At 44.3% G+C, this 16,036-nt stretch overlaps 1 protein-coding gene across 2 annotated transcripts in view; it reads left to right on the plus strand.

Moving 5' to 3' along the window:
- Positions 1-16,036, plus strand: part of MFSD8 (major facilitator superfamily domain containing 8) — a 243,487-nt gene that overhangs the window by 212,607 nt on the left and 14,844 nt on the right. For both annotated transcript variants that reach the window (XM_069242303.1, XM_069242309.1), the window contains one exon: positions 8,407-8,515. In XM_069242303.1, the coding sequence (XP_069098404.1) occupies positions 8,407-8,515 (109 nt within the window). The remainder of the gene's footprint in view (positions 1-8,406; positions 8,516-16,036) is intronic.

Consider the following 16,036-nt stretch of genomic DNA (forward strand, 5'->3'; position numbering starts at 1 on the left):
CTGTGAACATTTCCCAAAGGAGAGCACCCCAGTGAGATTTGTTCACTTTTCTGGTTACACAAGCCCTCTCAAAAGCTGTGAACCATTTGGTGATGTCATCACCATCTTCATATTTAGTTACAATCCCTTTAGGGATTTTCAACATGTCAGGAGAATCTCTGACCCTATTTATGTTGCTGCCACCATTGATGGGTCCTAGGCCCATCTCTTGTCTTTCCCTTTCTATGGCTAGGATCTGTCTTTCCAAAGCCAATCTTTTGGCTATCCTGGCTAACTGGATGTCCTCTTCACTGGAGTTATCCTCCATGATTTCAGAGAGGTTGGTCCCTCCTGTGAGGGAACCAGCATCTCTGACTATGATTTGTGGAGTCAGGGCTTGAGAGGCCCTGTCCTCCCTAGATAGGACTGGTGGGGGGGAATCACCCTCCAAGTCACTATACTCATCCTCTGTGTTGCCATCCTCAGAGGGGTTGGCTCTTTCAAACTCTGCCAACAGCTCCTGGAGCTGTAGTTTGGAAGGTCTGGAGCCCATTGCTATTTTCTTTAGTTTACAGAGTGACCTTAGCTCTCTCATCTGTAGATGGAGGTAAGGTGTGGTGTCGAGTTCCACCACATTCACATCTGTATTAGACATTATGCTTCTAAAAGTTGGAATACTTTTTAAGAAACTAAAACTAGTTCTAGGATCTAATTCAAACTTTTACCAAACTTTTAAACTCTAAAAGGAAATGCTAACAGGGACTAACACAAGGCCCTAGCAGGACTTTTAAGAATTTAGAAAAATATTTCAAATTGCAAAAATCAATTTCTAATGACAATTTTTGGAATTTGTCGTGTGATCAGGTATTGGCTGAGTAGTCCAGCAAATGCAAAGTCTTGTACCCCACCGCTGATCCACCAATGTAGGAAGTTGGCTCTGTATGCACTATTTCAAAGTAAGGAATAGTATGCACAGAGTCCAAGGGTTCCCCTTAGAGGTACGATAGTGGCAAAAAGAGATAATACTAATGCTCTATTTTGTGGTAGTGTGGTCGAGCAGTAGGCTTATCAAAGGAGTAGTGTTAAGCATTTGTTGTACATACACTCAGGCAATAAATGAGGAACACACACTCAGAGACAAATCCAGCCAATAGGTTTTTGTTATAGAAAAATATATTTTCTTAGTTTATTTTAAGAACCACAGGTTCAAATTCTACATGTAATATCTCATTTGAAAGGTATTGCAGGTAAGTACTTTAGGAACTTTGAATCATTACATGGGCATGTATACTTTTTACATAAAACACAATAAGCTGTTTTAAAAGTGGACACAGTGCAATTTTCACAGTTCCTGGGGGAGGTAAGTTTTTGTTAGTTTTGTCAGGTAAGTAAATCACTTACAAGTCTCAGGTTTGGGTCCAAGGTAGCCCACCGTTGGGGGTTCAGAGCAACCCCAAAGTTACCACACCAGCAGCTCAGGGCCGGTCAGGTGTAGAGGTCAAAGAGGTGCCCAAAACACATAGGCTGCAATGGAGAGAAGGGGGTGCCCCGGTTCCGGTCTGCCAGCAGGTAAGTACCCGCGTCTTCGGAGGGCAGACCAGGGGGGTTTTGTAGGGCACCGGGGGGGAAACAAGTTCACACAAAAAGTACACCCTCAGCGGCACTGGGGCGGCCGGGTGCAGTGTAGAAACAAGCGTCGGGTTTTCAATGTAAATCAATGAGAGAGCAAGGGATCTCTTCAGCGTTGCAGGCAGGCAAGGGGGGGGCTCCTCGGGGTAGCCACCACCTGGACAAGGGAGAGGGCTTCCTGGGGGTCACTCCTGCACAGGAGTTCCGTTCCTTTAGGTGCTGGGGGCTGCGGGTGCAGGGTCTTTTCCAGCCGTCGGGAAATGGAGTTCAGGCAGTCGCGGTCAGGGGGAGCCTTGGGATTCCCTCTGCAGGCGTCGCTGTGGGGGCTCAGGGGGGACAACTTTGGTTACTCACAGTCTCGGAGTCGCCGGAGGGTCCTCCCTGAGGTGTTGGTTCTCCACCAGTCGAGTCGGGGTCGCCGGGTGCAGTGTTGCAAGTCTCACGCCTCTTGCGGGGAGTTGCAGGGGTCTTTAAATCTGCTCCTTGAAACAAAGTTGCAGTTCTTTTTGGAGCAGTGCCGCTGTCCTCGGGAGTTTCTTGGTCTCTTGGAAGCAGGGCAGTCCTCTGAGGATTCAGAGGTCGCTGTTCCTGGAGAAAGCGTCGCTGGAGCAGGGTTCTTTAGAAGGCAGGAGACATGCCGGTAGGACTGGGGCCAAAGCAGTTGGTGTCTTCTTTCTTCTTCTTCAGGGGTTTTCACCTCAGCAGTCTTCTTCTTCTGTAAGTTGCAGGAATCTAAATTCTTAGGTTCAGGGGAGCCCTTAAATACTAAATTTAAGGGCGTGTTTAGGTCTGGGGGGTTAGTAGCCAATGGCTACTAGCCCTGAGGGTGGGTACACCCTCTTTGTGCCTCCTCCCAAGGGGAGGGGGTCACATTCCTATCCCTATTGGGGGAATCCTCCTTCTACAAGATGGAGGATTTCTAAAAGTCAGAGTCACCTCAGCTCAGGACACCTTAGGGGCTGTCCTGACTGGCCAGTGACTCCTCCTTGTTTTTCTCATTATCTCTCCTGGACTTGCCGCCAAAAGTGGGGGCTGGGTCCAGGAGGCGGGCATCTCCACTAGCTGGAGTGCCCTGGGGCATTGTAACACGAAGCTTGAGCCTTTGAAGCTCACTGCTAGGTGTTACAGTTCCTGCAGGGGGGAGGTGTGAAGCACCTCCACCCAGAGCAGCCTTTGTTTCTGTCCTCAGAGAGCACAAAGGCTCTCACCGCATGAGGTCAGACACTCGTCTCTCAGCAGCAGGCTGGCAGAGACCAGTCAGTCCTGCACTGAACAATTGGGTAAAATACAGGGGGTATCTCTAAGATGCCCTCTGTGTGCATTTTTTTATAAATCCAACACTGGCATCAGTGGGGGTTTATTATTCTGAGAAGTTTGATACTAAACTTCCCAGTATTCAGTGTAGCCATTATGGTGCTGTGGAGTTCGTGTATGACAGACTCCCAGACCATATACTCTTATGGCTACCCTGCACTTACAATGTCTAAGGTTTTGTTTAGACACTGTAGGGGCATAGTGCTCATGCACTGGTGCCCTCACCTATGGTATAGTGCACCCTGCCTTAGGGCTGTAAGGCCTACTAGAGGGGTGACTTATCTATACTGCATAGGCAGTGTGAGGTTGGCATGGCACCCTGAGGGGAGTGCCATGTCGACTTACTCGTTTTGTTCTCATCAGCACACACAAGCTGGCAAGCAGTGTGTCTGTGCTGAGTGAGTAGTCCCCAGGGTGGCATAAGATATGCTGCAGCCCTTAGAGACCTTCCCTGGCATCAGGGCCCTTGGTACCAGGGGTACCAGTTACAAGGGACTTACCTGGATGCCAGGGTGTACCAATTGTGGAATCAAAAGTACATTTTAGGTGAAAGAACACTGGTGCTGGGGCCTGGTTAGCAGGGTCCCAGCACACTTCTCAGTCAAGTCAGCATCAGTATCAGGCAAAAAGTGGGGGGTAACTGCAACAGGGAGCCATTTCTTTACAGTCACCTTAATGGAACTTAAATGTCATGCTTGAGTACTTGCATTTATAGTTCATCGTTAATATTCACTCTTCATCTTTTCATCCCTTATCTCTAATATTTCTCTAATATTTCTTGTTTGTTATGCCTTCAAACTTTTTTCACATTCCCTCATGCATTCTTCTGAGGCACCCTCTAACCTTTACCCATTCCCAGTGATTATCAGTCTTTTCAGTTCTAAGATTCTATACAGTTCAGTTTTGCGTCTAGTTATATTAAAATCTGCACTGGAATTGCAACTTTTCTGCAGTTTTTGAAATTGTTCCATTATTTAATGTTGAAATAAATTCTCTATTGGTGTTGATCAGGACAATCTCTATTTGTCCTCTTTTTTTTTTCCCTAGTCGGACATTAATTCCCATCTGTAATTTTTTAAGTACAAGGTTGCTTCTGCTATTTCTTTTAGTGTCTTAAAGCTCCTTTTCCACAGCATCTTCAGTCTTAACTGATGTACATTTTGGGCTTGTGCACCTTTTCCTTTAAAATCTAAAGTAGGGTTTTTCCTTTGTCTGCTTCGTTGCACGCTTTCAAATGCTGCATCTGGAAATACCCAAAAGACAAAGGCTTTCAGGACGGTAATGGGTGTGGATGCTCTATCCAAAATCTTTTCCTTAATTGCAATCTTAGACGTCCATTAGGATTGTTCAAGGGAGGCTTCCAGATTTGGGTTGTCAATTGGCATTCTGTGTATTCCGGCAACTGTCCTCTACTTGCAAGGGGTCTTGCATAATTTGTTATACCGATTTTATCAGATTGCTTAAATATATATCTGTAGATTAGTCACCCCTTCTGCATTTTCCAGTATCCCGACAAAACTCAAATTAAACCTTTATGACCAAGGTCTTCATTCCTATGCTTCAGTTTCTCCATAGTCTTGATGCTGTCTGTTTATCTTGCCTTATATCTGCATCTGCCTGCTCTACTTTGGTTTCTATTGCTGTAAGGTTATTTGCACAAGTGTCCATTTGTGCTCCTCAAGTTTCCAAAGTGGCGTTGATACTTCTCACTTCCTTCTGTCTTCTGCTGAAGTTGTCTTAATGCCCTCTTTTCTCTTCCGATTCTACTGATTCTTTTATTGAGTCTCATTCTCCTTCTGTTGTTCCTTTAAAAGATTATAAAGAATCTACAATAACAGCCAATAATTGCTCATCCCATTGACCCCTGAATTCAGAATCATCAATTGCAATCAGATCTAGGAGTTCTGGTGCAACTTAGCAATGCCGCCAACTGCTCTAATTGAATACTGTCTTGGCCTATAATAGTTCACTAGTACCCTGAAACCCTAGCCCTCTTATGGTTGGCTTGTTGTCTGTCATCCTGTCTTGTCCATAAAGTTGTTGGGTCTGCCTACCCTCTTATAGGTGAAAGAGGGATGCTGTGTCATCTTACAGTTTTCCCTCTAGTTCAATTATTTTTATTAGCACCAAAAACAATGCGTAATTGTTACTACTCTTACCACATTTGATAGCTTGAACTGCTGGTTGATTAAACCATTGTGATGCTTCCTAATTGCTTCCCTGGTGCCACAGGGTTTTCAGAGGTCCATGCACCTTTACCATCTTTATATTCTCATCAATCTCTTCCTGTAATTGTAGCTGCCCAATATCAATCTTTCACCTCCCTGCTTCTCTGACCTAGTTGATTTGGCTGTCAGCCCCCATAGCTACTGCAGGAAAGGACAAATCCTGTTGAGTCATTCGATCTCTCCATTTGGCTAGTATTGATGTACATTCTCCATCTTCTTCAAGTACAAATTCTTCATCCTACGCATTCTGTTGTTCTTCTCATCCATCCTGTTCAAGAATATCTAGTTGAATCCATGACAGTGGTGCTTTTTCCTTTCCTTGTTTACTGGCAGTGTATGGCTAGGGCTTGAACTAGAGTTTGTTGAGGTCACTGGAGTTGGAGTTGCCAAGATCACTAGGAACAGTTCCTTGATGTAAGATTCTGATACCTCATGCCCATCTACATGCCTGTGAATATAGAATATAGTTCGAATAGAGCTGTAATAGAGGAGAGTATAGTTATTAATATTATCATTCTTGCTTTAATTATCATTATGCTCTTTAATTCATTCTTGGGGGCACTGCCCTTAATCTTCCTCCATGTCTTTAATGCCTCCGTGCATTTCCCCTACTATTGATGGTAGACACGTGACAGCATTCTGTTAAGTGGTTGATTTCCTTACTTCTCCACTCAAAGTGTGATATTTACATTTCTGAGTCTGTGTCATGTGGCAACCAGAAGCATCTGGTAGATAAGGACGCCCATTTGAGAGGGGAGGTCAGAAGTGTTATCAGGCATGGGAGTTCCAAATAAAGATAACAAGAGGGTCCCTTGTTCTTTCCTTTTTCTGCAATCATTTGTAATTCGAAGAACCGGTGTTTTCATGACTAAAGCAACGATCAGTGTGACTAGTTTGTAGTGCTGTACTCCTGGAAAGCGCTACTCATTTGAATTTCAAGGACTGTAACTCACTGGCAAAACGCCCCCTGCTCTTATCTTTCCTGATCCATACCTTTTTGCCACATTTACTCTCTAACCTCCTCTACTCGCTTGTCCTATCCATTTTGGATTCACTCAAGTTCATTGCTTCCTGTCAACTCAAGCCCTATCCATCTTCTTCCCCACCCAGCCACTCCCCCCCCACTCTGACACATTTCACTTTCCTACCCCGTCCTTAATCTTCCCATTTGTAAAATAATATTAGAAATTAAATGTTTTCCCACAAACTAAACTAAACAATTGTAAGAATGATAAATTGTAGAATTAGGAATTTTGTGTGTCTTTTTCATGTTTGTCACAGATACCAAAACACATAATTGAAGGTTATACCCGTCCCTCTCTGTGGCACAGATGTTCTTCTTTTGTACTCTTTAGGTATATTTAGCTGTACTATATCTGTATAAGGCTGTATAAGAGTACCATTATTTCGCCCCGGCAGTAACTAAGGGTGGCAAAGGTAATGTGATTTTGCCACTCTCCTTTAGACCAGTCGACCTGAGGCTTTCTATCCTCCTTTAGTCCGACCCCTAGGGTGTACCATCGGTTGGGGGTCATCAGCAAAGAGCAGCTGAAGCAAAAGGCATCTCCTGTTTGGGCCTTCTTGAACTCACAGTCAGATCCCCTGCCCTTCAGGTAACCTACCCATATCATGTGCCTCACACAATATTACAGAGTTCCCCATACACAAACTCAAACCCAGACATTCCATGCACATCACTGTCGCTCCACTAACAGTGAAAAGCACATCCACATTTCACTTACTAGCACCCACAAACACTTCCTAGAATATAACTGTCCAGCTCAGACTCACAGGCATCCACGTTCTGGATATATCTGGCATTGTAATGCATAATTACCTAGACACACTGTTGATCACAGAAACATGGCCAAGGCCCTCATCCACAAGCATCCTTGATGGCCTCATCCCTGAAGGCTAAAAAATCCAACACCTTACGTAGACTACACTCACATGATAGGAGAAAGACTTACTTTCAACTTCAGGTTTTCTTGACCCACCACTCTCCTTAACCATGCACCCCTGACGTTATTTTAGCTGCTCACTTACCATGTATCGCTGATCCATGAGCATCATGCACAGCCTCCTCTCTATCTACAGATCCTCCCTGGTCCAACAAGAACTTCACCAAAGAAATATCGAACCTCACCAGCTCTGCTTCCATTCTGCACTACCCTTGTTCTTCCTCAGCAACTTCAACCTTCCCAGTGACTCATACACCAAGATGATGAAATAACTTCTTAACGCATTCCACAAAACTCTGGATATCAATTACCACATAATGAAACTCTCAGACTTCATATGTAACACCCTTAAGCCGATCTTGTCAGCCTTACCCACAGACCTCTTCAAGACCCCCATACTGCTAGGCTGACTAAACCACGGTTATTTCTTTCTCCATCCTCCACATCACGGCCAACAGAAAAGAGAAAAGTGCCTTGCTGCTCCTCCAAAGACTTTGCCACTGATACCCTTCAAAAGGAACTCCACAACCTCACAAAGACGTAACCTGTATCATTAGATGTTAACATATGACCTCATCCCACCCCCAGGACTATCACAAGGTGGGGAGCACTTGGGGGCAATTTTCCCCAGGGTCCAAGCTTTTTGAGAGCTCTGTGCTTGAGCTTCAAAATATATTTATAGATTTTAAAGGAAGCCTCTTTATTAAAGATTAAGCGGTAAGTAGCTAAAATCTATCACTATCCAACCGTGTATAAGGCTGCTTTCTGAGCTGGTTCCTATCCTGGATCAGAGAAAGTTCTCACACCTATAGTTATTGCCGTGTCATTTTTCCAATAGATCAAATAAACAAGCTAAACTTACACTTGCTTTTGACTCACAGAAAAACTATCCAATTCGGCTTGTTACTGCGTGGGCACTGGCTCCCAAAACTGTGGCAGTGGTGAGCCCTAGTATAGGCGAGTTTTCCTCTTTGCAAAGCCCCTACTAGTTGTAAATTGTAATTACCAAACAGTGTGTGTGTGGTGAAGATATTTCCCTAAATGTATCATGTAATTCACCACCTGGCAATTGGATCAATATACTTTATTACACAGAGAAAGAAGGGACACTGATTTCTTTTTGAAGTGATATGTATCCTTTCTTACTGTCCTTTCATTTATGATATGCAATGATAGATTTCAGTTTAAGATCTTGAGATATTCTCTTTCCTTGGACATCTTTCACACACTGCTCTAACAATTTTTTTTGTAGTGTGCTAATCATGTATAATTTCATGTTTATTTATTTTTGACAGATAACAGCGAAATGGTTGGTGATTTGCAGGGTACAGTTGACCAGGTTGCTGTGGTTGCATCAAACATCTTGTTCTTTGTTGTCTTGTTTGTATTTGCCATCTTTGAAACGTAAGTGCAATTTTTACATTTTCTTGTATCATTAATGAAATATTGGGCCATGGTCAAAATTGCTGAATCAAATTATTTCAAGACCCACGAGAGGAGAGAAAATCACTCATAGTTTCTCATGTCATCCGCCTATTCATCTCTAGTCATGGATTTAGACAATTCCAAGAATTGGATGAGGAAGGCTCACTCATGTAATGTGACATGCTTCATCATAGCCAACTAGTATACAAGACCGCCGTTCAGAAATTGACAGAGACCATCGCCAGCACTACAGTCCACCCTAACGTACCAAGTTCGGTACTCCACCCTGGTAAGATAGAACTACCAGGGGGGACTCAACCTCAAGGTGGGTCTTACCTGAGGGAGTTCTGGACAATTTCCCGAGATCCAGATAGCTGTTAATAAAAATACCTAAGGGTAAACCACAAGCTATCTCTTTGTTGAGTGGGTCTCTCAGTATGATTAAAATCCGAAATGATTGGTGGATCCCTTTGTCTGTGAGCCCTTAAAGTCCACTGTTCTGTGGAATGCACATGCCCAATCAATGGCTAAGGGAACTGTGACATCTGGGTGTTGCTTGATCCAATTCCTGGTTTGCCCAGGGAGGGCCTCCAAGAATTGTTCTAGCAGGATCTTATTGACAGCTTCATCCTTGGTGGTTTCATAAGGTTTGAACCATGGGAGCCCCAAGTTCAGGATGCGATAGGATGAGGCCCTGGGGTTATCATGCGTGCTCCATTTCTCTTTCTGGAACTTTCTTCTCTAATGCTCACTGTTGCATCCAAGGTGCCCTAAGATCACTTTTTTCTACCTCTGCATACGGAGTGTCCCTACCAGGATTTGCCTCCTGGTATGCTGTTTGTAGCTCCTCCGTAAGTAGAGGTGCCACATATTCCCCCCCATCACTCCAGTGCCCATGAGTCCGATGTGGCCACCAATTCGAAATTGGTAAAAATAAAAAAAATAAAAAGGCATCAGGGTCCTTCCCCCACTTGGTACTTCTGGAGTACCGAACTTGGTACGTTAGGGTGGACTGTAGTGCTGGCGATGGTCTCTGTCAGTTTCTGAATGGCGGTCTTGTGTACTAGTTGGTAATTCGCTATAAGGGTGGCCTGTGATTATAGAGCATCTTGTAGGTTTTTGCGGTCCTGGTGGACCACCAGTTGTAAATGGTGCTGTCCTTCTGTCAGCTGTTATATCGCCCAGCATAACAGTAAGTTCCATCCCTGCCGGTGTAAGTACTTCTTATCCCACTTCTGACACCACTATAAACAGCCAAGAGGAGGACACCGTGCTGAATTAAGAAGGTAAACCCACACAACTCTCTGGGTCAAAGTGTTTTTTTTTTTGTTTATTGTCTCCTTGACCATTATATTATATAAATATAGAGTAATCAGTCTTTAATTAAGTCTCTCAACTCCAGATAAATGGGTTGTTGAGTCACCACCCCTTTTCTCTGGTTTTACTGTCTTTCTCTTGTGCGTCGCTGGACCTGTTCCTGCCGTTGGTCACCAATTGCTTTTCTGATCGTCTCTGGAACACTGTGGACCTCGGGAGGAAGGGATAGAACAGATATTCAGGAGGTGATATCTCGAGATTTAGATGGAAACGACAAAGGCGAAGGGGTGTAAGTGAGGGACTCGAAAACAGAAACACCACAAGGTTTGTGCCCAAATTGTGGTCGCTAATGTGGCAAGCATTCTGTGTTTTGACCAAAGAAACTGCTCCCCAGACTTCACACAAGCTGTCCGTGAGCGGGAGGGCACATGCAGAACCCTTCCCCACAAACCACATACCCAGGCGTCTGTACTCCCCGTCTCCTCCTACTCCCCCTTCCTTCCGGTTATAAAGTCCAGCGTTCCCTCAGTCGGGTCCGTACCTTTGACAGCCACGGCCCTCCTGGGTTGCGGCGGGATGGTGCCCCCTGCTACTTTCCTTGCCTCCTCTCGTCGTCACCAACTACAGTCTCCGCCTTCGTTCTCTCTGCTTCCCTTGTCTCGACGTCTTCCTCCACCCTCTCTGCTTCTCCGGTGTTCATCTCCCTTGGCGTCCCATCGCCCTCTTCTTTCCTGCCGATAACCCAGAATGGGCCATTGTTCGATGTCACTGGAGCTGTCGATGGCTTCCTGGCTATCCCCCTAGGGCACTTCCGAGAGGCCAAGACTTTTCCCTCAGTATCCCTGGAATGGGAGAAACAACTTCCGGCTCCTCAATTGCGATCCCGCAACGGTTTGCCTTCTAGTACAAGTGTGAAAAATATTAAATTACTTTTATACTAACATTAAAGTTGTACCGCATAATCTGTATGGGAGTCATTTGTCTTTTTTTTTGTATAGGGACATAAATGGCACAATGTAGCTGGTAAGTTACAGAGAATTTTACATCATAGAGGAAAAGGGCAAGCAACACCTGTGCTGTGTATATGATGGTGCCAGAATTTACTTGTAATCTGTGCTGTAGAGTGATGTGTGAGTATAATTTGATCTAGATGTGCTGTTGAGGTGGACAACTCTGAGAAAGTTGGATGACTTGGAGGCATGTTGTGCACATTGTGGTCCCGGAAATTGTCTGAAGTATGCTGGTGGTATGATACAGGTTTTCTGCCATGAAGATCAGGGGTTCTAGGGTTATGCTGTAGAAAAGAAGCATTGGAGTCTACGCAGTCTCCAGAGTCAGATGCTCAAATCCCACCCCAACATGCTTGTTGGACCAAGACTTCCACAAACATTCAACAAGCAAATGCAGTAATGCATTCAGGGCAAGGCTACTCGACATGCAGGATCACCTTGCTGGGTCGGGGTACCTAAGAGCTCTGCCCTCTGTAATCTAAGAAACAGCACAACTCTCCGTCTCTCCCATCACCCAAATGCCATCAGTAACCATCCAAAAAGCCAGACCGTACTACAGTTTGCATGCACAAAGACTGCTTCAACAAAGCCCAATAGGAATCGCAGGAGGATACAATCTATAGAGGGAAGCCTTAGGCAGAATCAAAGGATTGTTGGAGCAGGTATGGATGTGGAGAAAGAGAGAAAAGAGGGAGGTACAGTTATATCTGATGGGACTCTAAAAGGAAACAATCATATTCCCTCACAGCAATACCGAGCATACATAGGGGAGTTCATTGTAGAGGGACTGAAGAACTACCCTGAGATCCCACCGGTTGTAAGGAAGAGTTTGCTCAAACAGGGATGGAAGTATTTCCTTTGCTGCCGCTTGTAGAAAGAGAGGATTTACTATAAGGGGGTGGGGAGTGAGAACATCTCTGTTACTCTTTACTTCCCAAATACATAAGTGGATTCCCTCTTTGGCAGATTAAAACAACCTCTCCTCGTCACTATGGAAACTCACTCTCAAAGGAAACTTTAACAACAAATCGCTGTTCAAAGTACATGGAGGGTTTTTTAAATGTAAACATTGATCTCTCACGTGGTCGCATATATCACTGTTAGAGGGGTAGTTTAATGTTCTACAATCAGAGAACAAAATACAACTAAATAAATTGTATAGGTGAGGAATCGGTGTAATAAAAATGATTTTTGAAAGAGTAAATTGTGCTTTCTCTCTGAGTAAGAGCTTGATGAGTCCGAAGACAGGGTAGCACAGTATGTTTACCCTAAACTATGATTTCCTCTTCTGTTTTGTAGTTCTTTTTTGTGGCAAATTCATTTTTCTCAACTAAGGAGTTATTTTTCTGGGAAATAGTATTTTTTCCATTTCAGGATTTATCTTTCACATTTTCTCAGAAAAAAATGCACTTGGGTAAAACGAAGCCAATTTTCTAAGTCGCTTATTTTGTGCCAAAATGTTACCTTGAATTAATTACATTCACGTAAGCCTAGGATTCATACACTGATAAATGCAAAGTGGGAGACTTCCGTAGTCAGTGGACCCAATCGCACTGTCCCTGACTCAGTGGTGGTTGAACTGCACAGAAATACAACCTCACTGCACAGACATACTCACCTTTCAAAGACCCACCTCACAGCCTCCTGTACAGACAAATACTGGCAGGCAAACGCACACACCTAGTAGAGTCGCAGACTCTTCACAAACACACGCCGTGCACGCACCCTCCTGCACACATCACAGCTGATAACACACTGATGCAAACACACACACACACACATCCCCCAGCAGAACACCTCCCCACAGAGATACGCAGTTCCCTACACAAATACTCAACTCTGCACAGACACACAACTTCTCTCATGATAGCCCCTGCAGGCACGCAACCGACTCAGACACGTGACTCTCTTCAGACACACTACCCTCTTCATGCATACGCACACTGCTGCACAAATACACACCCCTGCACAGATAGACACAGACCCCAAACTCACACACCTTAGAGATGCGCACACTCTGCTGATATGCATGCAGACCTTCCAGTCGCACATGTACTATACATCTAACACCTCCAATAGGCCTATCTACCAGAAGAACACTTCCCAGTTACCCTGTAAACAAACCTAGGCCTCTGTGTGCTTCAGTATATCAGCATAAAACATGTATGTCTTGGACCACTTATGGTTTCCAAGTCCGTCTTTGGTGTCTGAATAATTCTCACTCTAAGAACGTTTTTTCCTGGGGAATGGACTGCTGTATTCCCGGGTCTATCCTAGACTACAGTTCAGTCTTGGGGCTTCTGTCCAGTCACAGGCCTTTACACGTTTGCCTTGCTGATGGCATTTCTTTTTACCATCATGATTGGCTGGGAGAACTAGAGTGACCCAGCTCTCCCCCTCTTTACAGTGATTTAAGATCTAGGGGTCCGTCGGACAAATTAAACATTAAGGGCCTGATTACGACCTTGGCGGATGGAATACTCCGCCACAAATGTGACGGATATCTGCCCTCCATTTTACAAGTTCCATAGGATATAATGGAACTTGTAATGTGGCGGACGGGATATCCGTCACATTTGTGACACAGTATCCCATCCGTCAAGGTCGTATTCAGGCCCTCCGATTTTTTGGGCTGGGACACAAACCAACATGTCTTTGGCATCAAGTGATATGAATTTCACACCTCTGTCTCTTGTTGATCTCCATTACTAGCATTGGTCCTATCCCTTTTGATAATTTCTTACAGAATAGTAAGGGAAGGGCATCTTCCTGCCATCCTGTTTCTTGAGCTTTCTGCATCAGAGGTGTTTCTGATCCCAGCCCTCTTTTAGTCTTAATACACAGTAAGAAAGGTACTATTCTCATCTTGTAGTTGTCCATCTTGGAGCCACAGCAAACTGGATCCTAGAGTTGTCAATACTGGTGTGGAAATAAGGCCTGTTCCTACACCCAGGTTTGCAACAGCAGTCATATCACACCTCGCTAAGGGAGTCAAATCAACAGGATTCCCCATGGACCTCACTCCGTCCAGTGCTCTCCTCTTCCTTACAGGCCACACTTGTCTTGGCAGGCTGGTGCTCCAGGACGGGTGGTCTTGGATTCCATGGGTGATATCCCCTCACCAAGCTGGGAGACAAGCAGGACTTGGTCCCCAGTCCTGGTCACAGGCAGAAGTCTACACACAGCCCGGCTGGATGCTTTACAGTTCATAGTTTTTGGAGTCTCAATCTCACTTCTTATAGTCCATTTCCAGAAACCCAATGTGATTTAGAGTCTGAGTCTTTGAAGTTTATGTTGGAGGTCTACTTTCTTTTGAAGTGCTCACTCCTTTGCCTTTTCGTCATCTTGAAAGCATTCTGTCATGGCAGGAGTGTCCCCAAATCTGATAGGCCCTCAACACAGACCATGGGAGTGACTATAGATCACATCTGAATGTCAGCCAGTGATATGTGTATTACAAGGTCAACCAGGGCCTCAGCCCTACTCTTTATGATTCGCTTATCAGCCCCATCTCTATCCAGAGGTGTGCCCAGGTCCCTGACCTTTCTCTGAATCAAAGAGCACCCTTTGAAGTATACTGGTGGAGCCTGGCTCTCCCTTCAGTGTGTCCCACAAAGCTTACAGGAATGCAGCAATACACAAATATGTCTAAGGGCTTCCTCTACCCTCTCTCCTCAGGTCTCACCATGCAGCCTTTGGTCTCTCAAAATAGAACCTAGAGTCCTCCATTTATTTTACCCTTCACAGGCACACATACACCTAGCACATGCAATTAAAATGCACGCACTACACAGAATGTTATTCTTCATGTATTGTACCACTCACAGGCACACATACACCCAGCACACACATTTAACATGCATGTACTGCACAGTACTGCATTATCCCTGTATTGTACCATTCACAGGCACACATACACCCAGGGCATGTACATCACACATGCGCTGCACAGCACTAAACCGTTGTAGGCCAAGGGTCGGTTAAGCACACAGTAGCAGAACTTTAAATTAATGCGCCTATAGCCTTCACTCCAGTGACACAGGTTGAAAAGGACCTGTTCACTCCTACTGATTGCTACATGGTATGCTCCAACCACCGCACTCGTGCTACTTAAATCCTGGTAAAGGCAATAGTCGACCACCACTGTGAGGATAGCAGTCTGGGCACCCCTCCCAGTTCAAGAAGACCACAATACATGAGACAGGCCTATGTCATGGTGCAGACGCATAATATATGTTTGCCTATGACAAATAATATCAGCTTTAGGGATCGAGGCATCAGTACTGTTTGGGTACTCATGGCAGGGAAGCACATCCATTACAACGCAGACCTTTTGTTCCAAAGTCATGTACTGTGATAATTGTTCAGTAATCTGAGCTATTTCATGTTATGTACATCTAACATATATTGGTCCAGGATCTAAAGAGTCAAGCCACAAATACTCAAGGGTATTTACTGTTTTTTCCAATTTTGTTATTTGTGGAGGAGTCCAACTCTTATGAGGTATTATTATGGATGATGAATATGTAATAGGCTGTCATCTCTCTTTGTGGTACATTGTATTTGACTGTTATTCACGGTATCTTCCATTTGTTTGTGACTTTATCAATTTGGATGTCCAGTATAGCAACACCAAAATCTTTTCTTCAGGTTGTGGAAGAACCTCTTATGAAGTGGGAATTGTGGTACTGTGTAATTTTACTGTACGTAGATGTTTTCGAAGGCAAGGAGTTCCCTTCACAAAGGAAATTGCCTCTACTCAACCATTGTCTAAGTGGTATTGGACTGAAAGAATTTAAACAAATGACCACGTTTAGAAAATCCAGGCAATAGTGATATATTTGAGTATGCTATGAGTTCGTTACATCAAAGATATGGCAAGAAAGTAAATGTTGTCATGGATAGATCAGAATTTTATTCTACAGTACAAAGGGGGGATGAAACCATTGAAGTTTATACATTTGCACTTTGACCTTTGGCAGTATCATGCAATTTCGAAATCATAAATTATGACCCTGTACTTAAAGATCAGGTTATTATGAGAACCAAAAGTAAGAAAATCCAGGAGAGACTAAGGGCGGGCACCAAAATGGCATTGATCACTACAGTGAACATCGCTAATGACATTGAGCAGTCTGAGAAATTTGCTTAGGAGATTAGAAGGCACAGTGAA

Source organism: Pleurodeles waltl, chromosome 1_2 (assembly GCF_031143425.1).
Source record: "Pleurodeles waltl isolate 20211129_DDA chromosome 1_2, aPleWal1.hap1.20221129, whole genome shotgun sequence".
NCBI lineage: Eukaryota > Metazoa > Chordata > Amphibia > Caudata > Salamandridae > Pleurodeles > Pleurodeles waltl.